This window comes from Mustelus asterias, chromosome 15 (genome assembly GCF_964213995.1).
Source record: "Mustelus asterias chromosome 15, sMusAst1.hap1.1, whole genome shotgun sequence".
NCBI lineage: Eukaryota > Metazoa > Chordata > Chondrichthyes > Carcharhiniformes > Triakidae > Mustelus > Mustelus asterias.
The window spans coordinates 37951317-37976467 of NC_135815.1; the positions used below are offsets into that span (position 1 = coordinate 37951317).

A 25151-nucleotide genomic window follows, 5' to 3' on the forward strand; every position below is an offset into this window, starting at 1 on the left:
CCTGTTTTATTTTTAAGATAATGTTTTTAGAAAAGGGTTTGACATGCAAAGGCTTATAAGTTAGAGTGATTCAATAATGCTTCAATTGGCTGCTGCTTCTGAACTCCAGGATAGTCCCCGTGGATATTGTAATTAATATTTGGACCTTTTTGTCAAGTTCTTTTTAATTCCTCAGCTCAAGCTTGGGTAGGAAGCCAGATTTTAATTTCATGTTGGACAATCTAATCTTCAACTGTGGCTACATTAGATCTTTAAATAGTTCTATTTTGTTAGCACATTTGAAGGAACAGTATCCACTGCAGCGATCCTTATTCTTTATAATCAGCATCATAAATTGCAATTTAGTCCCCTGTATGTGCCTCCAATTTGTCTTGATAGAACAATGTTGGTATTGAGTAGCTTGCCACCAAAACACATTGCACAAAGCATGGATAAAGGAAGATGATAGTTAACCCTGATAGATTGCGGGAATATCTCAATCCTGAGCCAATTGCAGCAACTTCCACCCTTGTGGAAGGCAGTGGATCATAGCTTGTTTATTTATTTTCTTCCTTTTTTTTCCCCCTTCTGGATTGAGTACGGGGAGCTGGGTTTGGTCAGGTTGTTTTGTGTGCATGAAGTAGGTCACTCCCTAAAACAAAACAGTTTGGTTCAAATCTAGTCAGCAGCTGGTGTGTGCAATGCAAAAACAGGCTTGTGCCAGAGGATGTGGACAACCCAAACAGAACACGCCAAAGCGAGAAGCGTTCTTCCGCTAGGCACGGTTTGTTTCCTAAACAAGGAGCAGCAGGGTGCCTTAGGAAGGTGGCCGCCCTACCAGTTAAAAAGGTGTCCAAGACTTAATTTGTTTTAATTTTTATTCGAATCATCCAAGCTTTCCACAAAAAGAAAAATCATATTATCAAATGAATACCGATTTGAATCAGAGAATGGTTTAGCGGTGTTTTTTTAAAAAAACGTGTTGGTCCAAGCTCTTATTTAATTTGGATTGCAAATGTTCTTGGACTTTGGTCTTGATGTGAAGCAGTTTCCAATGAAGTGCGCAGGAAAGGTGCAGTGTCAGGGTACCCAATCTAACTCCTAAATTCCACCAAAGCCAAATGTCAAACCATTTTGAGCATGGGATGATGTGCATTATAAATCCACTGTGACGTGAAATCTGGGGTTTAAAAGTTGAAAGATCTAGCTACCCTGCAAACCTTATAGTGGGTCTTTCTAATGTTAAGAGGAAGTGGGTGATCCAACCTGCTCTGCCTTACTGTTAAAGCACACACCAGGAAGCAAAGCTTTATCGTGGCATGTACAAAATGATTTGTCATCTGCAATATGACTTTAGCCAACTTTACTTTGTACTTTATTGCAATTGGTTTTAGACCCTGTGGTATAACTTTAGAGATTTCATAAAAGAGGTCGACCGCAGCTGATTAAGACTTGAGGACAAAGTTTTTTTAATGAATGTAATGGAAAGTAGCTCTGAGACACTTGATAAAAGAAAAGGAAGTCATTACAAAACGTGGATGATTTACACCTTTCAGGTTTAGCAACTTATGGATATATAATCAACAAATATACTCATCATTTTTGTCATTAAGCAGATGAAGAACCAACAATTCTTGAAAGCCATGCACACCTATAGGTGTCCAATTCATTGCCACATTTATTTTTGCGGTTTTCCCGACGTTTGTCTCAAATCAGATCATTTCAGCTGGACTATTTATAGGTAAAGCATATATAGGTAAACATTAAGATTAACTATTATTTCATTTTGAAAGAAACTAGAGTTATTAATCTTGCAGCAATTATTTACAAAATATGGACAGCATCAGAGATATTTGGTCAGCACACAATTTTTGAGGTGAAATAGAAGAGTCCAAAAAAAGAAGCAGAATTTCAGACGAAGCTGGATTGACGCTAATATACCTGGAAGGAAGCTAGTTCGTGCTGAAGCATCCAGCATCAGACAGGGCTCTGTGCCATGTGTCCCACCTGCTGCATAGTTAGTCCATCTGGTTATTCAGAGTGTGCTTTGTGGGTTTTACCGGAGCAGCTTCAATGCCAATAGGCAAGCAAGCAGAGTAAATTATTTAAGCAGCCAATGTAAACTGAAAGCTCTCACCCTAGATGCTGGGGATTGTGTTAAATGCTTGAAAGCTTCTATTTGCATATAGATTTAGATACAGTATATAGATCATTGAGGAGATTACAACCAAATTATCTTTATCTGGATCCTTACAGGACATCTTTTTTTTTGTCTGGATTGGGTAACAACATGAATATTTCTTGATGGTGTTTTTGTTTTTTGCAGGGAAGAGGAAGTTAAAAGGATGTGATTTATTTGCACTATAGTAGCCCTTTAACAGAGCATTAAGTGTTGGCGAATTTGCTGGAATCTCTTTAGAATGTCAAGTCTGCACATTTTATTATTCCCTGTCACCAATTTACTTGCTGAGCACTCTTTGCAAATCTGATATGGGATTTCAAATGGAAAAGAAACAATTGGAAAACATAGACCCAAAAGAGGCGGAATAAATCAAACAAGGAGTTTAAAGACAGCCACATCTATCTAGTCCGTACGTCTGTGTTCCACATATTTCAAAGAGAAATGGACTGGAGTGGGATGTTTAAAACACTTGATATTTTTGTTGGCGATGCAAAGGTTCATTTTGCAGGTCTTGGACCAGCTATTCCTCTTCATTAGAGTGGAAAATTTACTTATTTTTAACCAGTTCACTGAGTTAAGTACAATAAATTCATCATTTCACCAGTAAGGACACAAGCCCCTGTCTCGTAGCAAAATGTGCTATAGCTGAACATTATGGCAAAGAAAAAGCACTTTTACTACATTTCTCATTTTGCAGGGACAGGCGAGGTAGGAATTATTTTTCCTGATTTAGCATTGTTAAAGCTCCTGTCACAACTCAAACCCAATGTTATTTCAGAAGAACAGTTTAATAGATTTAATTTAAGGAAATCACGCAAACATAGATTTTAATGAACATTGAATAGACTGTAATAAATTCTGCAATCATTCCAAATCTATAAATCCTAAACCATTTGATTTGAAATTTGCTTCTCGTTGGATCTGGAATTTATTGAATGTCCTAAGAAATTTGGCTTGCACCTAAAACATCCATGGACTTTATGCTTCTCCTCGGCCATCAAAAGTAGAGACCAAAATGTTCCAGGAAATCTCTGGGAATAAAGTTTTCAAAGGAAACTTGACTTTTCTTTGCATTTGCATATTTAACCTAACCTAGCTGTCAGGCAGGTGCTCAGGGTAATTAAAAGTTGCCCAAGTTGTTCATACCGAACAGAAAGGGATCTGAAATTCAGCAGTGTTACAGTATTTTCAGCTATTGGAGGGTGTGAGTCAAATTTCTTGGCGTGAAGTTTGATGGACCAACTGCAAATGCATTTTGCTGCAGTGCTAATACCCATGTTTAGCCACTAGAGGCTACTAGATCATTTTTATGTCACTAACTCGTGACTTAAATGGTACTGCCCGCAGCTCAGTTATTAGAAATTTTAAATGATGTCCGAACCTCAGAATGGATTGGACTCTGGGCTGTGGTCTTGGGTTGTTTCATGGTTGCACTACTGACTTCATACCCATATTAGGCCAGAGTTGAGAACGCCCCACCATCCCCATTGAAAGCTCAGAATAACGAAGTTGCCATCTTTTAAAATCCTGATTTGTGATCCGTCTGCTACTGCAAGTGAATCTTGTTGTATGCCTCCTGCCTGGTTAATCCGCATTATCTCCTTTTAGTTAGCATAGTAACTTACGTTTTCAATATTTTCTCTCTCCCTCACCGCAAGACAGATATTTTGTGGGGCTATATTTCAGAGGGGTCAACATCCTGCAGTAGTACCTTGTTGAAATGTGTGAGCCTTGGACAGTGAGTGATGGAGGGCTATTCAACTGCAAGAGCCATCATAAGAAAGCAAGATTCAACACATACCTAGCTTCCTGAATGAGTTACTGAATTGCAAGGAGGAGTGGGTTCCCTGGTTGATTCTTGTTAATATTCAGCCTTCTAGCCTTGAAATAATGCAACCAATTATATTATCACAGCTGCTGTCCCAGCAGAGGGCAGAACCTCTTTAATCCTTCAGACAACTAGCGCAAGTAGTTTAGGAAATAACCAACCAAGAAAATTGTGATGTGCTGTATACTGTCAGATTTCCTTAACCCGAAATCACTAAACTGCTGAAGACAGTTTTGAATATTCATGTTTGGGTTGAAATGAAGAGTATTGCTTGTAAAGCAGTTCTCCGTGTGAGCTGATCAAATATTTAAAAAAATGTTGGTTCAAGCGATAGGTTCAAACATTCCTTGAGAACAATCTGCGGCATAGATGTCTTAAGATATTGTCACTGCACATTATAAGACTCGGCGTGCAGTGTAATATATCTTAGGAGCGCAGTTCACACTTCAGCCAGTGAATAGAAATTGAAAATGCTTGTAAGTACACGGGAGGACCATCAGCATCTGAAAGAGAAAAGGGTAGATTCATGTTTCTGCATCGGAAGTCATCTTTTATCTTCTGATACTAGCCAAAGCTGCTGTTAGCTTGCAGCACTGTTGATTCTTATTTTGTACCAGCCACCATTTAATTTTTATCTTTTTATAACCAACAGTCAGAAGCTGTGTACGTAAGAGAATATTTTCACCTTCGGCCCAGAGGAAGGAATTGATTCCCTTTTTGCGCATATCAGATAGTCGATTAATTTTCACGATATGGAAAATAACATCAGCTCATGCTCTATGAAGGGTTCTGGTGCCTTATTGCCATGTGGACTAGCTGTGAAAGGAGTGCTTCGCGATTGGCTTCTCCTTTGGGTTTGTACACGTCAAACCTATTAAGATCAATTCAGATGAAAAGCCCCAGTACGGGCCGTACAGTATTCTGCATATTTTGTGACCCACCCTCCACTCCACTAACTACAGCTCCCATGTACCATCATTCCTTACATGTTCAGCAATCCGCACCTAGCCCCTTCAATTCTGAAGTGCATTATCCTGGTCCCTGGTCAGAAGAAAAGTCCATCTGTTTTGGAAAAATAGGAAGACGTTCGGCTTTTACTGATAGATGGGTTAAATCAACTGATTTAACTGATTTCCCTCCAGAGGTGATATTTTATTTATATGATAAAATGCTTGGAAAGTGATTAATTTGTCAAGGGAATGTCTTGTTACTGTAAATTTACTGAAACTGTAATAAGTGTATTGCTGCTACACAGATGGGGGAACAAAGAGGCAATGACTAATGAAGAGAAGGAGATTCACAAAATGTCTTATCACAACTAATTTAATTTAAAAAAAGTACTTTTTGCTTTTAATTCAGATAAGCACAGAATTAGGTATTAGCATTTTTAGCAAGGCCTCCAAAATATAGCAGTGACTGCCTGTTTTGTCAAGTAGATTAAGTTAAATCTACTGTCATTTGTAAAAGCTTCATTTAGCCACAAAAGAGAAGGATTGGTCATGCAAAATTGCTTCTAACCTTTTGTGTTCGACATCTGGTATACAATTAGTGGGGGTGGTGGTGGTGGGGGGACAGAGTGTGGCGTTGCATGTGTGGGTAAAGCAGCAAATGCATTGGGTGAGAAATCGTGCTTGTTAGTGCCTGCTTTTTGGGGTGCTCTGAGTGCTCGTAGAGCCTAAAAATGGGTCTGCGGCACATGTTCGACTCCGGTTCCGTGACGGGCGAGGTGGTAGAATTCACTGAAATCAGGCACCAATTGCAGCCACAACTGCAACCCCAGAGCAGGGGAAGGGTCTCATTGCCGCCACTGTGACGGTGACCGCCTAACTCCTTCCAGGCTGGAGCTGAAGAAAATGTGCAACAACTCGCAGTTTGTCATCTGCTGTTACACAAGGGAGGTCACTGACACACTCTACTCAAAAAGAGATGAACAGGTAGAGTGAATATGCAACTCCGGCAACACTTCCCCAACATGCAAAGTACCATCCACCACACACACATGGCCCTGCAGGAACCACACTTTAACTCTGAAATGAAAACAGAAAGTGATGGAAATACTCAGCAGGTCAGGCAGCATCTGCGGTGAGAAACAGCATTAATGCATCGGGTCGATGACCTTTCACCTAAACACTACTCAACATGTCAGTTCTGTCCAGAACTGAAAGAGATTACACCACCTGCAAGGTCCAGATAATGCAAGACCAAATGTCCAAATCATGCAGCTCAGTGCAGAGTATGTTGGCGGTCATTGTGATGCCTTCATTCTGCGACAATTGGCTGTGTGCAGCATACGTGCAATGAAAGCCACACTACCATATGCAATGTGATAGAGCAAAGCATTGGCATGCTTATGTAGCCCATACCACTTTGGAGGAACGCTACAGTATTCAACTTCATGGTCGTCTGCTGTATGCTGTTCAACCTCACCAGCATGAGGGAATGGCCCATGCAACCAGATACACAGCAACCAGCCGAGAGACAGGTGCACGAGAGGAGGAGGAACAAGGGGAATGTAATCTTTCTCATTCAGGATCCTAATCTATCACTCACCAACAGCCCCATATTCTTACCTGCCCTCCATCAATGACCTTCACAGTATCCCCTTGGTCACAATGCAAAAATAAAACCCAGTACAAAATAAACATTCCAAATGAAATTTGTAAATGAAATCATGCCATATTGTATGCAAATGTTCACCACTCCCCCTTTGCTGTTCACTTCGTGCTTATCTTCCATGTGCCTTTGTCTGTCCCATTGCTACATAGTGCTACTCTTTTGGCTGCAGCATAGCTGGAGAAAGGCTGCTGACTTTCAGTAGAGGAAACTATGGACAGCTTTGAAGAATAACTTTGGGCATCTCTGTATGGGTGGCAGCAGTGTGGCTGGCTGGCATCAGCAAGACATGGGCAGAGAGACAGGGGCGGGAGGGCAATTGCTGTCATTCTGAGAGAGGATAGCAAGTACGTTCTCCATGAAGCCAATGCCATGCCCCCGGGCAACGCCTTAGTAATCTGACTGATCTGTTGGAAGACAGATTTCTGAATGACTCTGACACTGCAAATTTCATTGAACACTAATCCATAGCCTCGGTGACAGCAGCCTGCACTTGCATGGCAGTAAGTTAACCTTGCGTGACAACAGTCTGAGCTCTCCCTGCAGCACTCTGACATTGGTTGGCTGCTGTCTGGTAGCTATGGAAGCTGCAACATTGGCCGTCAGACGCTGCATCATGGTTGGATCCAACCATGTGAAAACAGAGTTGACTATCACTTCCATGTGGAAGGTCTGCGCAAAACCCTGTACCAGATTGGTGCTGCACACCTCCATGATCTTTGATTTTGAATGTGGGCTTTCTGGCAGGCTTGCCAATGCACCGGACATTCTGTGGTGCATCGTGACCAGTGTTCTTCTGCCTCTTTGAAGTCCCCATCTGAGTCCTCTGCAGTGAAAGTCATGTGAGACCAGACCCTCTGTTTGAGTTGGCACTTGTGCTGTCCTTGTCCCGGCTCTGACTACAGCCCACTTGTACCCAGTATATCATCATATGCAGATTCCTCCTCTAATGCATCCTCTGAGGTATGCAGAGTGTCAGTATCTGAGCTGATGAATGCGAAAGCAAGCCTTGGTCTTTGTCATCACCTCCTTGCTGGTTGACCACTTGTGTGAGGTCATTGAACTTTTTGCAGCACAGCATCCAGGTCCTCAATTATGGAACGTCCTACTGATTCCTGGCATTGACCTCAAGACATTGACCACCAGGCATTGACATCCAGACATTGACCACCAGGCATTAGCCTCCAAGGTTACCTGCTCCTCATGCCTTTTGAGAGTGTGGATGGTGCAGCCATTCCCCCAGTGGACACAAGACATCGTTCCTCCTTTCTACCATCTACAACAGAATCTCCAGTGCAGCATCTGAAAACTTTGGAGACCCCATATCCTCCTGGTTGTGTCATGTTTATTCTTTCTAGGTCAAATTCTCTTCAACTGTGACACTCAGCACTGCCCCACCTTTTAAGTCTGCAGGCTTGTTTTAGTATTGCTCAGTGGCTCTTCATGATATTGATCCCCAGCTGATGCCTCTAGCCAAAGAACAGCATGGTTAGCACTGGCTGGACCAGGACATTTCTGAACAGTGCAGGCAGCACTAATTTGGCATGCCTGCTGACTTTGCAATCTGCAGGTGTGGGTGTATCACGCTTTGTGATCCCCACATCTATTTTCAGGGAATGTCCAATTTAGCCCCCAGGCTTTTTTTGAATGATCCCTAACAAAATTTGGAAGAAGTGGAATTTAGAAAATAGTGTCATTTGCACACTATGCTATTTAATTACTGAACCAACACGTTCTACCAAAGCCTCTCCAAGGAAGAATGAGCGAATGTGTATCTTAAGCGATTATATACTGAAGATCAGGATTATTCATAAAGAAAGGAAAAATCCTGAGGGTCAAAGCACTTTACAACCAGTGATTGTTTTTTAAAATTGTAACCACTGTTGTAACGTAGGCAAACATGACTCTATACGCACAGCAAGCTCATACCATGAGATCCCTTAACAGTTATAATCTGATACTACTGGAAAGGTTGTTAAAATTGTGCTTATAGAGTTTTTTGAAATTTATGTTTGTTACAAACCATCAATAAGAAGTGATTCTGGCAGAATCTCTGGAGAGAGAAATAAAGTTAATGGTTGGGATTTTCCAGACATCCCATGGCGGAGGCAGTTCAGCATTGGCTGGTGGCAGGAACTTCTGGTCCGACCGAAATCAATGCTCGTTTGCATTGCTTGCCGGCTGCGTCACCAGAGAACCCACAGGCCAATGACAACACATCTCTGCCACCAGAATCCCACCAAGGGCATGGAGGAGGGGAGGCGGAAAATTGGTTGTGATGTAAGTTGTGACGAAAGGTCACAATCTGAAATGTTGGGCGGGATTCTCCACCCGTTCACGCCAGTGGGATTTTCTTGTCCTGCTGCAGTGAGTGGAGATTTGGCAGCGGGGCGTGAATGGCCGGAGAATTCGGCCCTGCCGGTTTCTCTGAGGGGGAAACACAATGGCCGTGCTTGCCCCCAAGGCCAGAAATTCCCGCCTGAGGTCAATGCATGGTCCGCCCCTGCTCGCTACAATTCTCGTGGCGGGCGGGACTGGAAAATTCCACCTAAGAATTTTCTAACTGAGCCTGATGCTTTGCCCCTTTTTTTTTGAGAATTCCACCCAAGTATGCGAGGTGAAGATAGAAATAATAGCACATGATAAATTTGTAGGCACAATTTAAATCTGCTGCAATCTAATACTTATCTATTAAATTAACCATGAAAAAATTAGTTTGGAACTTAAAAATGTAATGCAATTACAGGAGTCATATTTCACACTGCTTAAATTGATGAGCATGAAAGTATAAATCTAAAGTAATAGATAACTTGACTATATTTTGATGTACCTCACAGACCACAAGATGGTAGAATGTTGGGCTAATGTGAAGCCTATTTGAATGTTGTGGAAGCTATACTTACAGGTCATGCTGCAAATAAGAAAGTTTTTAATTTATTTGTTAGTCACAAGTAGGCTTACATTAACACTGCAATGAAGTTGCTGTGAAGCAATAAATAATGTAGTAATAGTGATCACATTGTGAACTGGAACACAATACAGCTTTGTTTGTGTTAGGAAATATAAATTGTTCTACTGGATTTACAATCAAACTTATACTAAGTGCAAGTACACCTCTTGTAAAAGTGGAAGTGAGGCATGAATTTTTGTTCTCGGATTGGGAGCGCAGAGTTAGGGCATTTCTAGGCTCTGCAAACCTGACCCAGGAGAAAGTTCCCTGGAAGTTTGAATGTTTTTTTCGGGGTTGTAGGGTTCCCTGGGTGTCAGGACGGCTGATCCCGGAACAAGTGCAGAGGCCATCAGATACAGAGATGAACTGCACGGAAAGCCGGCTTCAGTGCACCGGCACTTTGTCAAAGATTTTTCAAAAAGTGTTTAAACAATAAACAGTACTCAACCCTGACCTTTCACATTCCCTGAGCCACCCCGACCACCACATATTCTCCATCCATGCCAAACCTTGCCACCTGTACCCACCGCTCATAACCCCTCATACTCTCCATGTAAACATATGGCCCTCTAACCCCTTAGGGTCTTTTAAGAGACTCCTGGATGAGTACATGGGACTTAATAGGATGGAAGGTTATAGGTAGGCCTAAAAGGTAGGGATATGTTCGGCACAACTTGAGGGGCCGAAGAGCCTGTTTTGTGCTGTAGTTTTCTATGTTTCTAACCACTCCCGTGGCCCTTATCACCCCATGCCAAGTTAGTGCTAAATTAGTGCCAACCCATGTTCCCCTTGCTCTTACACCTACCATGCCAACTCATCCAGTATCCACCATGGCAGACCTCAAGAGCCATGTTGGTATTAAATAAGATAAAGTTCTAAGTGTCTATTTCAGACTTTCTATTAAGGAGTTCTCATCTGTATAACCCATTCACTAAAATTTACATTCCTTATTAAGAACAACCATTTCATTAAAATGTCCTTAAATAAAAACAAATCATTGGAATTCAAAGTCCCTGAGTCTGGAGGCACTTGGAGCTGTCACTAAAACTGAAATGGAAGGCACCCCACATGATAATGGAAGGTTGTAAAATTGGTCAGGCAGCATATCTAGTAATGAAAGTCCTTAGGTTTATGTCACTGGACAGAGTGAAATAAGAAGCAACTTTATTTTAACAGTCCATACTGCTTTTTCAAAGATTTAAAGGGCTGGAGTTTTAAAGGCCTTGACATCCTTTGAGTTGCTTTTGACAGTTCCTCTTGCCAGTTCCTCTTGACAATTCTCTTGACAGTTGCAATGGGTTTATGTACTTTTGCACACTTTTAACAACGCCAAAGGGCACTTTTGAAAGGGCACTTTACCTCCCCCAACACTGTCATGGGACCATATCCAAAGGGGTAGACTACCTCCCCAAAAGGACATACCAACTGCACAAAGTTTAGACCTACCTTTACCAGGTTTAATCTGCACATGTCATGTTTCCCACTCTTGGCCAACAAAAATCATATATGACTGGAGACAATTGCTGTTTTATATGGCCAACTGCTTCCACAAAATGCACATGTGCAAACCTGATCTGGGCCCATTCCCACCCTGCAGTTATAGTCGGTGTCGTGTTTGGTGGTAGGACTTCCTGATTCTGGCCTGTTCTGTTGCTTTCACAATGAAGGAGAGGCTCTCCGTCCTTGGTAAAATTCAGGCCTGAGTGCTTTTTTCATTGTTTAGATAATTGGAAATCTGGATGTGCAATCTCGTGCATCTTCATTTCCATTTGTGCGAGACTCCAGAACGCCATTCGCAGTTAATATTTCAATGCAATGAAACATCAGTTCAGTCTAACATCCAGAATCTTCCAAGGGGTACAAAACTATTGGCCAGGAGTGGGCTGGGAGGCAGCGTGGGTGGGTGGTGGGAGTATTAAATAAGGTGGAATGTCAGGAGTGACGTGCCTTTCCCCTTCCCAGTTTGGTATTTTATCAGTGGTGAGGAAGCCTACCTGCCCTTGGACCAATTGAAGCCCTTAGGTGGTCAATTAAGGGCCAACTAATGGGTTCTCCCACCCCCCACCCCACCCCCCACCCCACCCCACCCCACCCCCCTCCCCCCTCCACTAGTTTATACCAACAGCGGGCAGATGGGGACATGACCAGTTGGGAAGATCCTGGCAACCCCCTCGCATGCTCAGAGATTGGGCTATTCAGATGGGGCATCCTGTGCCTACTGAAGATCCCCAAACCAACACCTCCCCCTGCCACTCACCGTGATAATGTTTATAATGTTTATCCACATTGAAAGATCCACAGCACCCTGTCTCTCTTCCGCCCCCCCCCAAAAAAAAAACACAACATCCCATGACTGGCCCCAATTCCATCCGCTCACCAGGGCCTGCCTGATTGGCCCGAGAGTCCCCCAAACTTGCTTGTACTCTGGGGCCGTCACCATGGTGGCTGGTCTGGGTCTGCTGCAGTACCAGCAGTGGCCACCACTTCTGCTGTAGCTGCTGGGACTGAAGAGCTGTCAAATGTTCGATTGGCAGGCAGCTCTTAGGGGTGGGACCTCATCCCCCAGAGGAGCGGAAGCCCTGACTGCAGGCAAAAAATTGCCTGAGGATCACCATTCTGGGATTCCGTGAGTGGCGCAAGCTGCATTCCCCCCTGACTTCCCAGCCAGTGGATGGGACCACTGCCATCCCATAAAATCCTGCTGTGATGTCAAACTAAATGGCTGTTCACAGCAACTGAAGCTGAACCTGTTCTTCTCTTCCTTTCATCGAATGGTCAATCTGTAACACTTATTCAATTATTTATGTGTGAAATGAAATGCCTAAATGTAAACTCTGTATAAAACTATTGGAAGTGGACCACATGGATGGAACCTCTGCCATTTTGTATTGGCACGAAAGCTACTCTCTTATTCACCCACAGACACCACACAAACACACACATTTAAGAAGTAGTTTCTTTTTCTGTTGTCCAGAAGGAAGAAAGATTATGAGAGCATTTGTTTTCACTGTTGGCCTGTATTTCAGATAGCTATTGAGTATGCATGCTTCATCTTGACCAACATTTGACAGCATAGTGGTGGGGATTCGAAGATCCCCCCCCCACTCTTCCATTAATAATTTGCACTTTCAGCAGGGGCCACTTGATTATATACCAGGGATGAACCTTCTGGAACTGAATTAGATGGCAAGATTCTTCACAAAGCTAAGTAAAGTAGCAGCGACATTTTGCAATGACAAAACTTGATGGGACTTAATTGGAAAGAGGAAACCATTGCATGTAGCTGCAAAAACTGAGTTAATTCTAATTTTGTTCCAAAACCCAAGATGTCGCTCATTGCTTCTGTGCCCTAGCTAACAATGGGGCCCAGTTTATATTCTTAGTGATAGGATTGAACTGAATTGCAGCATGTAAACTAGCACAAACACACTTGAGCTTCATTAGAATTGCTGCTCATGATGCTAAGATCCCAGCCATCTTGGATGATTCATATTTTGAGTCATTTTCTCAGGCTATTTTCTACCTTTATAACTCTAACATTTTAACATTTATCACCCATGTGCTGTATGAAGAATGCATTAAGTTATTCAATTTTTGTAACTACCAAATAAATTCTGCGAGCAAAGACCCTTGTTCGTCAAACGAGCACGTTTTATTTGTAGATCAAATGTATAAACAATTCCAGTCTTGCCTATGGTGCAGGGAGGAAACCATTCCTCCCTGTGCTTTGTCAGTTATATAAGGAAGGAAGTTAAAGCACCAATGCCAATTGAGTGGATCAATTAGCAAAATTATACAAAATCAGGACTCGTGTTAAAGGCTGCGCATATTGTATTTTATGTATATATGTGCCTTATGTATTTTCATCATGGCTCACAGTGAAATATGTTATGAATTACTCAGAGCTGAACTGATTCATGTTGCAAGTAATGCAATGGTTCTGCCACTTATAGGAATGAGATTTCAGATCTTTTGCGGTAGAATTTAAACAGCTTTATTCAGAAATTGTCTCAAAACTACTCACTGAGTTAGCATTTGAGCACTGCAATTTTTTTAAGTCAATAAACAATAACTCAAATTTGCTTTTGAGGCATTTGTTCTAGCAGATGGCCTTCTTCAGATTTAAGATGCTTTACAGATGGGAGTCGCAGCAGCCTGCCCTGCCACAGCTACCTCTGTAGGTTGATAGATGGGTATAAATCTCAACAATCCTTTCTTGACAACCAATTTATAGAATCTGATCTGGTTAAAGACATGTCTTTCATACTCGAGCCACAGGAAATAGGCTTTTTTTTTTTACAGTCTTGTTATATCCTATCAGCTTTCCCTCCTAATGAAATAGGCTTTAATTACACTTTAGTTCCATCTCTCTGTGACCCTTTAAATGTACATGTGTGAGAAGACCCCAGCATCTCCCCGCACCCCCCACCCCCCTGCCCCCCCCCAGATGAATTCATTAAGAGCCCTGATGGTTCTTAGTCTGACTGACATCTTTATTACTAAATCCAAGTGTATAAAATCACCTTGTCACAGTGTCATCATAAAAAAAAAAGCGAAGGTGGTTACCGTGGAGTCTCTGAAACGGGCCCTGGGACAATCAGTTTATAAAGTCGCTTTCTTAATGGCAGTAAAATCAAATGTGCCAACAACTCCATGACTCCCCGCTGCTAGCTGACAGCATGGTGCAAGATGCTAGGGCTAAACATTCAGTTAAACAGTGATTGTGATGAAATGCCACTCTATGCTTAGCACAAAAACCGAACAGGTGTAGAGCCTGGCGTTTTTTTTTCGCAGACTGCAGGAGTATGACAGTGAAAGACATCCTGTGCATTTTATTTCTGAGGTAAGTGGAAGTGTGAATGAAACTCCAACAAGACCACGCAGCAAGTCGTGCGCGCGTTTATTGAAATCTGCAACACAATTGAAGTCCGTTTTAGGGAAAAACTTTTTTGTTTGGAAACTGGCGAGAAAAGATCTAGTTTATTTATTAGTCACAAATAGGCTTACGTTAACACTGCAATGAAGTTACTATGAAAATCCCCTAGTTGCCACACTCCGGTGCCTGTTCGGGTACACTGAGGGCGAATTTAGCATGGCCAATCAATCTAACCTGCATATCTTTCGGACTGTGGGAGGAAACTGGAGCACCCGGAGGAAGCCCACGCAGACACAGGGAGAATGTGCAAACTCCACGCAGACAGTGACCCAAGCTGGGAATCGAATCCGGGTCCCTGGCGCTGTGAGGTAGCAAAGAACAAAGCAAATTACAGCACAGGAACAGGCCCTTCGGTCCTCCAGGCCTGCACCGACCATGCTGCCCCGACTGAATTAAAACCCCCTACCCTCTGGGGACCATATCCCTCCATTCCCATCCTCTTCATGTATTTGTCCAGATGCCCCTTAAAAGTCACTATCGTATCTGCTTCCACTACCTCCCCCGGCAGCGAGTTCCAGGCACCCACCACCACCTGTGTAAAAAAAACTTGCGAACCACTGTGCCACCCCCACTTAACAAGTTTATGTTTTTAGTGGGAGCAGGAATGTATTTTGTGGGAAAATGCTTTCTTATTAGGGGCCATTTTCCCAGACACCAATTGATTGCCAGCAATCTCTGTTTAATGAGGACAACTCGATATAAGGGAAACTTTCACTTTTATTACTGTATCCCTTTAAATAAATTTCAAGCCTGTGGCAACACCTATGTTTTTACAGCTTTTAGCGCGAGAGACAAATAGCAGAGGTTAAAGTATCATTACCAATGTAAAGGTATATTTTCCTGTCTTCTTTTTGCTGACATCGATTTGAAGATTAATGGCTATGTTCCTAAATAAGCCTCGTGTCATGGCTTGATCTTCTTTGAAAATGCTACTGTTGAGCATTGCTCTTGCAGTCTGCCTTCTCGTAAAAGTTATCTCTTCTTCTCTTTTGTGTTTAATGCCTTATCTTCCTCAGTCTTCCTTCCCTCATTATAACCTCGACACTGTTAAGACTCGAGCATGTTCCTTCCTGATAGACCAGGCCCCCCTCCTCTATTCTGTTCAACCACTGTTACACCACACGACCAGGAAAGTGTGCCAAAACCGGGAAAGATGCAAAGCAACCAAGCTGCTTCGGCTTTGCACTGGCGCAAGTGATTGTAGTAAATCTGGAGAGTAGGTTGCTGCTTTTGAACCATCGCTGGCACTGATGAGCTGTAGTCACAAGCCTATGAGGGTGCAGGCATATGGAGCAACTTCATTAGTAACTGATATTGTTGAAAGCTCTTTTTATTCACATTTCATCATGTGCTCGCAGAGCTGGAGAGCAAATAGAAAGCCTTTGAACAATTATTTCCTGCACACAATTCCTTCTACGAAACGATTTGGAAAAACTAGATAGGGGGGTTGGATTTATTTTATCTGGGCCCCTCTCTCTCTACTCAAGGCTGAGAATCTGAAACCAGTTTCACTAGCAGGCGAAATTCTATTTTCGTCTGATTTACAAAGAAGAAGAAGAATTATTGCTGGATGAAAGGGAATGAAAGTGATGAATTAATGCACAGGGAAAGTGAACTTGCAGAGCGGGATTTTCCAGCCGCGCTCACCCGAAAACCGGAAAATCCCACCCAAAGTCAGTGGAACTTTGCATTATCCGCCACCTCCCCCCACCCCCGCCGCCGCCGCTATAATTCCCGTGACGGGCAGGATGGGAAAACTCCCCCCATAATGTTCCCGAATAGAAATCCTGATTTTTTTTTTTTAAATATGCGGTGGAGTCTGGAGTCTTGACTTGCCCACCACTGTTTTTTGTTTAAAGGAGAAGCAAAATGAAGTCGCCCCTATAAAAATGGTGACACTTCGAGTTTAGGAATCGAACATGACTGTCCTCTGTAAACTGGCAGTTACACTAGATAAAAGCTTGTGAACTCCACAGGTCGATCACTTGATATCTTTCCATCAACAATAGAATGTTCCATAATTGAGGTGCAACAAAAATTGAATAGGAGGAATAGTTAATGAGCCGGGAAAAGGGCAAAATCTGCCAAGCTACATAACATTCGACAAACAATGGGATTTCACAACAAATATCGTCAGATCAAGTTGGTTACTTCTGTTCTTGTGAGTTTTCCCATCCTGCCCGTCAGGGGAATCATAGCGGGGCGGCAGACGATGCAAAGTTCCGTTGACCTCGGGTGGGATTTTCCGGTTTTCGGGCGAGGGCAGCCGGAAAATCCCGCTCTGTAAGTTCACTTTCCCTGTGTATTAATTCACCACTTTCATACAGCAATAATTCTTCTTCTTCTTTGTAAATCCAGACGAAAATAGAATTTCGCCTGCTGGTGAAACTGGTTTCAGATTCTCAGCCTTGAGTAGAGAGAGGGCCCAGATAAAATAAATCCAACCTCCCTATCTAGTTTTTCCAAATTGTTTCGTAGAAGGAATTGTGTGCAGAAAATAATTGCTCAAAGACTTTCTATTTGCTCTCCAGCTCTGCGAGCACATGATGAAATCTTGTTATTTTTAATTTGCTAAATTAAAGTTAGTGCTGTTGTATTGCAAACTCTTCACACATTAAGATGAGTGATACTTGTTTGTCTCACTGGACTGTTTAATCAGAAGTGATATTAGTACCATGATAGGAGTTAGGATCCAACTTCAAAATACGTTTTAAGAATTGTTGTTCTTTGATATGTTGCATGGTTTGACGACAAATAATGTTGAGGACTAACATTAGGACAAAAATTATTTGCATAAATGAACGTAAAGACTATAATTAACTTTTAACAACATTTGGTAAGACAAAAATTAAACTGGAAATCTAAAAGTAAATTGAAGAAAGAGTTGTCACAAAATTACATCCATTCCCAATGTACAGAATCTCCACCCGGCACAGATTGGAGAATTTTTGCCATGTCCTTTTATGCAAGATTCCTTCTGTCTGCACTCGACCCTTTTTAATTTATCTCTTTCAGACAATGTGTTCAGCTCCATTATAGCAAATGTAGTTTGCTTTATTGTTGTATTTCAATAGCCACTTTCTTGCCAGGAGAGTAAAGGACTGCAGTATGCTATTAAGAGGACTACGTGACATTATGTCAAATTCTGATGAGTGGTTGCAGTGTGAAGCTCCTAGTTTTCCTCTTAACTCTTCTTGTTGTAATATCTGTACTTTGCCACTTTTAACTCCCTGAATTCCAACAGACCACCTGCACCCTCGCAATGACGTTTATTAATAGAATATTCTATTTTCTGACCAAAATTCACTGTGTTTTTAAAAAATTATACACACAATTTAAAAGGAAAGTCAGTACATTTCTAGAACAGCACACGCCAGTTTGTTTCCCATTCTGACCATCTGACAAGCATTTCACCTATGCTCTGGATTTTAATCCTAACCTATAGAAATCTCAGATACAGCTATAAAATGCTGTTGTTGCCGGTATAAAGTGTTCTCTCCTCACCACTATGCCTTAATGCAATGATGATATGTTTGCTCCGACAGTTGACAAGCCATTGTATCATTTAGATTCCATAATGACACCTTGTCACACTGAAATGGTCATGTTTTCCCAAATCATACATTACAGTGTTGATTCCTGACACACTGTATCATCTAGATGTGCTTTTACCCCCCACCCCCCCCGTCCAAGTTGAATGCCGTTTGGTGCCATTTTCCTATTGACTGATCCATATTTTGGCACCTTGTGTAGAGAGTACAATTAGTTCAAGCAGAAAAGTGAATTACAGTGTGCTCTTCAAAGCAGAAACGTTAACATTGTAGCTGGATTCTTTCGCTGGAGCACAAAAGAATTACAGTGATTACTTTCAGAACCACTAATCTAAATTCAGAGAAGGTTGCTCCCTCAGTTTGCAAAATCTTTTCAGAGCAAGGAAAAAAAAATGAGGTGGAAAAGGAAATTGATTCATAAGAATGTCTTCAAATACCGCTCAGTTCAGATAAAATAACTTTCTAGTTGTACGTTGCTACAAGCTCAAAGTCTCGTGATTCTCAGAGGGAAAGCAATGCTTTCCCAAATCTATTGTAAACATCACAATTTTGAAAATACTCTGCGCAAAGACTAAATTTAAAAAAATATTTTTTTAAAATAGCAGTATTGAGTGAAAGCTAATTTACTATCCTGCATCCAGGGAGGATCAGCTAGGAAGCCACATGATTTTAAAAAGGTGTATTATTGTCTCGGGTTTGTGGTTTGCAGGCAAGAAATTTCTAATTGCGAAGTAGCGCTTACAGTTTTGTTGACGTGTTGGAAGATCAAAAGTGAAGGTAGCCATGCTAATTTTCACCATGGAAATTATATTGATCAGTTTGAAAATGCTGTCTTAATATGTGTCGTGTGCCACATGGTTTGCCAGGCATTGTTTATGTGCAGGCATTTTTGATTTGTAAGCTTAAAAATGTTGTAATGGTTGTAACAAATTTAATGGCTTGTTATCTCGTTTAAAGAGGGGATCAGTTTGACAGGCAGAGTGGCCATATTTTGATGACCACTTTGACTTGGCGTTAGTTGGATCTGATGCAAGGAAAATAGGGAGGGCTTTTTCTTTCATTTGTCTGCTTCATTATGGATGACTTGCTGCCTTGGAAGGTATCATGGTCAGTGTTGTAGGGTTCTGCATGACCAAAGGAGATCGCTGGAGTGCGATGAGCTGGGTGATGCCATTTTCTCTTCTGTGTGGCCCAACAAAGAAGCAACCAAGCTCACTCGACTGAGGCAAGAACATTCAAGTCCAAGCACTGGCCATCACTTCCGTTAATGACCTACCACGTCAAAAGAGAAAATGCGGTGTTAGTTGAGCTTGTAGGCAAACCTCCAAACTTAAGGCTCATCAATAAACTGTTGCAGTCACCAATTTTTGTTTATATTGCTCCAAAATTGATGAGGAACACAGCCCACAAGCCTCATACAGAACCTGCAGTGCTGTATATATATTAAAATTGTCTCGTTGTTAGTAAATGTAATGGAAAACCTGGAAAGTTTCAACTGTTGGTAGAGTGTTACCTCTACATCAATGGAGTATAGGTGTAACCAACAAGGGATTTAAGATTTTTTTAACCCTTAGTTTTTAATCTTGTCATCGTCTCTGTATTTTTTTTCCAAAATATTTGTTTTGAAATCTTCTGGAAATTTATTCCACATAATTGGAGACAGAATAGGTCTGTTACCTGTAGGTAAAGCAAGTATGCACACACCGGGCAAAGCCAAGAAAATAACTGGTCACACCAATATTCATACCCTGCTATTACTTAACAGAATGCAGTTAACTAACAGTAAGTCTGGAAATACACGAATCATTTTTGATTAGAATGTGTCCTGTCATATACCTTGCAATTAGTTAATTGCATTTGATCATTCATTTAATTCGAGGATCGGAAGGTTGTTTTTGAATTTGTCTTCAATCGGTTATCAGTTGTCTTTTCAAACTTCATAAATAGTGTGTTATAGACTTCCCTTTGCTCATGTAAAAAGGTGTTAAATTGTCAAGCGGCTCTTTCTGTCCAGCTCTGGTGTGGTATCGGAGGGACATTCTTTGCCAGACTGCATGAGTCAAGGACCTTGCCTGCAACAAATTTTCCTTGCAGCCAGTGCTGTTAATGAGAGCAGTAATTAATTGATATCTCTCCCATCCCTTGACTACCACTCGGGGCAAAGAGTGGGGATTAAATTTTTCCCAAGTCAACATTAGAGAGAGCTGAATGTGCGTTGACTTACAACAGCTCTGTGAATTCCTCTAATTTAGAGTACTTACTCTTCCACTTATTACATTGTAATTACTGCTCTCCAATACATTATGTTCACAGACTTCAGTCGGAAATTATTAGTGCACTCTCCCTCTCTCCCCTTGAAATTCCATGGCACTATTAATGTGGGATTGGAACATGCACAACTATCTATAAATTCAGTTGTCAGGTGCTGATTTTTATTCTGGTCTGCAGTTGAATTTAAAATTAGAGGCACTAAAATTCACATTAGCAGCAAGAGCAATGGAATTCTAAAAACTATATTTAACAAAGAAAACCTTTTCTGTCAGAAAAAAGCTATTTGGGAGGTTATGATCTTATCCTTTTGTGGGTGAAGAATTGACTTCATTCCATTCTGTGCTGTCAATGCAAAATTTGATGTCACCCTGCACTGAGAGATTTGGTTGTGTTTTTCAAATGGGGGTTAATTTGTGTCAATTGAAAAATTATTAAATCAATCTTCAGGGATTTTTGTCATTGTACTTTTTTTGTTACAAGTTTCCTATTAGCATTTTGAGACAACTCGCATTTAAATCTCAAAGTGTTAACCGCAGTGATTTCTTAAAGCCTAGCTGTGCCTATTTTGCCCGGTATATCTGTATTTTTAAAATCTTTTTAGCAATAGGGCTAGAGCAGATTATATTCTGATAGTACCTATTTGTAACTGTTGCGCAATGGTCGTTAGAATACGTTTGCAAGGCTGAATTTGAAGGAGGGAAATTATTCTGGGGGAGAGGAATGGTTTTGAGGACGATTTCTTTCCTTTCCCTCACCTCCTCTTCACCCCCCCCCCACCCACCCCACCCCCACCTTTAAGTTTTGTTTACCACCTGTCTCCCGCTTTGATAAACCTCTGTCATGCCCTTATGCTGATTATGTTCGTGTAGAACAACTTGTATTGACTAACGAATGAATGATGCCTGGTCCCTTGCCTATCAGAAAGCCCCTAAAGAATGTTGTTTTTAATTCAATGCTTTTCACAGGCTTCTCTGCAGAATGTCAGCCAAGGATCGACACATTGATTCGAGCTGCTCATCATACATTAAGACAGAGCCGTCCAGCCCTGCCTCGCTGACAGATAGTATCAATCACCACAGTCCAGGTGGCTCGTCGGACGCCAGTGGGAGCTACAGCTCCACTATGAATGGACACCAGAATGGCCTGGACTCTCCCCCACTCTACACAACGACCAGCTTGGGCAGCAACGGCAGCTCCCGTAAGCGGTACGACGACTGTTCGAGCACTATAGCCGAAGACTCGCAGACCAAGTGCGAGTACATGTTGAACTCCATGCCCAAAAGATTGTGTTTGGTCTGCGGTGACATAGCATCAGGATATCATTACGGTGTTGCTTCCTGTGAGGCCTGCAAAGCATTCTTCAAGCGTACTATACAAGGTAATACCTCTTTACTATTCTGCCAGATATTCTTGCAAATTATTTGTCATTGAGGTAAAAAGTGCGCTTTCAGTACACACAGTAGGTAAGGGCCCCATTGTGTATTCTTAGTTTCAATACCAATGGAAGAACTTTACTTTATTAAGTTTCTAATTGGCTAACTGATGACTCCAAATTAGATGTAGTTATCAGTGGGCAAAATAACAGATTGGTCATTAAGTTATCTGAAGAACAAGCCTAGTTTAAAAGACATTCCACAGATGATGTAGAGAGGCCAGCAACTGTGCACAGAAAACAGTGTCAAACTAGATATTTCCTCAGGAATGCCAAAAAATCTTTATTGCTCTATTATTAACTTTAATCATTTCCACTAATTTTAGTAGGAGCCAGCTGATTATTTTCAATTGGATTCATAAGGAAAGAAAAATAACTTAAATATTCAAACAAATGCTTTATCCAGTCATTACCTCCCCATATTTAGGGGAAAAATGTTTTTAAAGTCCAAAGATGTGCGGGTTAGGTTGATTGGCCAGGTTAAAAAATTGCCCCTTAGAGTCGTGGGATGTGTAGGTTAGAGGGATTAGCGGGTAAAATATGTGGGGGTAGGGCCTGGGTGGGATTGTGGTCGGTGCAGACTCGATGGGCCAAATGGCCTCCTTCTGCACTGTAGGGTTTCTATGATTTCTATGAGATGTTGATTGGACTCTCTGCATTGGCAATATTCTTTAACTACTGTTTGTAGATAAAGTACAGTTATCTAGGTTACAACAAGAATTTGACCAACTTCTGGTAGTTCTTAAAAAGCACAGATAATTCTCCTTTTATTTAAATGCTCAGGTTTCTGCTAACTCAAATGTCTAACACTCATTTCAGGTGAATAAATATTGAAATTACAATGTAAATATCTTCCTTTTGTGGTGAAACTTAGGCAGTTTTTTCTATTATCCAAGATGAAAATGAGCAGTTAATGGTGTGTACAGTAATTAATGACTAGTTAATGACGCATATAGTAATTAATGAAGGTGATGGGGAGATTGAAACTTGAAGATAATTTTTGAAATAATACTTTTTGAACCATCTTTCGCACAGGTAAGTGTCACTATTAGCAGTAATTACCTGCTCCGTTTATGCCTTCATTTGTATGACTTCTGCGCAAGGCATTCGTATGAACTATAATGAGACCAGGCCCACAGTTTTGAATAGTTTGTGTATAGTTTGCATCATCCGTAGAATATTCGTTCAGTTGCAGCTGAGTTATATGATTATTGTGACTTCTGAAGTATGATTTCCCTATCTGAACTCATGGTTACACCAAAGCGGGCAGGAGTTTTCTTTCCTTGGAGCTTCACTGAGACCTTGCAGTGCATGTGGTGGCATGATACACAACATAAAGCCATTGCAACAAAGCTCCTACTCTCCAGTAATACCTGAATCCATTAGATTACTGCATTTGTGGTAGTGCATCGCCATTTAATTTCTCAGAGTATCTGCAGGTAATTAGGTTATAATGGAATCAGTATTTGGTCACTAATTTTGTTTGTTGCTGAGTAGTTCCTATCTCATAACGCATCAGTGGCTACTGTGCTCAGTGATACTAGCCTCTTAGATGCACAATCATTGCCCCATATGCTACATTATGCAGACCAATCGCTGTTCCCATTTATGTGACTATGAAGACACTTTTACAGCAAGTTACAGATTGCATTTAGCCATAACGGTTTCCATAAATGGACCCCAGTAGGTTTTTCTAATTTTTAATATCCTCAATTAGGCAAATATAGATGAAAAAGAGAGAGCATTTTATTCCAAAAGGAAAAATAAAGATAAAACTTCTGGGCCATATGTCAGTTTTCTGCTAGATCCTCCCTGTTCTAAAATAAAAATACATTTTTAAGAATGTTATTCATTCCTTGTGTATGTAAGCAGTTGGATATTTTGAAAATTAAATTTCCTTTCCCGCAGAGGAGATTGCACAATTTGCATCTGCTGCATACAAGTTGTATTGTAATGTTTTCCGTGAAGCAGTTGTGTGAATGAGATGTATATGTGAATAGATTTCTTTCCCAAATCTGTTGTTTTACACAAGATTTTGCATTGAATGAGGAGTTTTCAGTATTTAGTCTCTTAGTGTTCCACTAATCTGTTACTTAATGAGGAAGCATCGGCTCAGAGAAGGGTAGTCAATATAAATCAGTGTTTACAAAGTGTGATTAACTCTGAAATATTTCATCAGAGCTGCTGTCCCAGGTGGATGCGGTGCTAATTACAGGGAGTTGCATATGTTTCTAGGGGAATGTGATGGACCCTGAGTACTGCTAACATGTAGTATCAAGGTTACAATTACACTCACTGCCAACCTGCCTTGTCTGCACTAGCAATTTATGCACTCTGTGTGATGACCCTCCTCTCCAGAGGACAATAAACAAAATGCATTTTCATTAAGGCACTAATGTATTTAACCACAGAGGACCAGAGAAGGTTGGGGAGGAGGGTATGGAGGAGAGCAAAGAGAGGGAGGAAGGTTTAAGAAATCCAGCCCTGTGTTCTTAAAGTGGAACTCGCAATCGTAATTTTTCCTTGATTTATCTTTCTGTCTTTCTCATACTGCAGGTAACATTGAGTACAGCTGCCCAGCGACGAATGAATGTGAAATCACAAAGCGTAGACGCAAGTCTTGCCAGGCCTGCCGTTTCATGAAATGCCTAAAAGTAGGCATGCTGAAAGAAGGTAAGGTGCAACATGATGCGTTTTTAACCTCCAACTGTTTCATTAAAGCCTTCCCTTCTGCAGGCATTGCATTTCACATTCCTGGTCCATTCAGGAAATACTTTGATAGATCTTTTGGTTTTTACAGTATGACATAAGGTACAGTATGAATTAATAGTCATATTTCATTGTGATCTATATTGTTTTAGTGATTTTTATGCAACTGAAATGACAGAAGCATGATAAATCTTAACATTAATAAATATATCATGTGTATCACATACAGGTAAGTTAAATAAAATGCGTAAGTCGGTTTTATATTTATTGCATTTGGCATATGACTACCTGATTTAGAAGTCTTACTTCATTAAAACTTATTTCATAATGTGTAATGTATTTAAATTGATATATTTGGGAGTAATGTTTGATGCAGGTGATGTGCACAAAATTCAAAAAATATAAATAATGTGTTCAAGATCCACAGTGGGCTCAGTGATCTTGTCAAACTCCAGTTGATCATTTCAATAGCAAAAATTTATGGTAACCAAGTGTTTGACTTTTTTTTCCCACATGCTTGTTTAAGAGTCAGACTGAATAAGAAAGCTCCTAATCAAACATTGTTCTGCCAATTGCAAGGGTGCACGAGTTCAAATTCCAAAGTGCTATTTCAACTTGCTTCTCAATTTCCAGCCAAACCCACCAGATGGAAAATTACCCATGAACATGACACGTTCAATCTTGAGCTGGTGAGGGTGGA

The 25151-nt window shown here is 41.1% G+C and overlaps 1 protein-coding gene across 7 annotated transcripts in view; it reads left to right on the plus strand.

Moving 5' to 3' along the window:
• Positions 1-25151, plus strand: part of esrrga (estrogen-related receptor gamma a) — a 264166-nt gene that overhangs the window by 164565 nt on the left and 74450 nt on the right. For 6 of the 7 annotated variants that reach the window (XM_078229786.1, XM_078229785.1, XM_078229783.1 and 3 more), the window contains 2 exons: positions 21276-21688; positions 24299-24415. In XM_078229786.1, coding sequence (XP_078085912.1) covers positions 21276-21688; positions 24299-24415 — 530 coding nt within the window. Of the gene's footprint in view, positions 1-14383; positions 14396-21275; positions 21689-24298; positions 24416-25151 lie in introns of those variants that run through there. The other variant, XM_078229789.1, reaches the window with a different exon arrangement.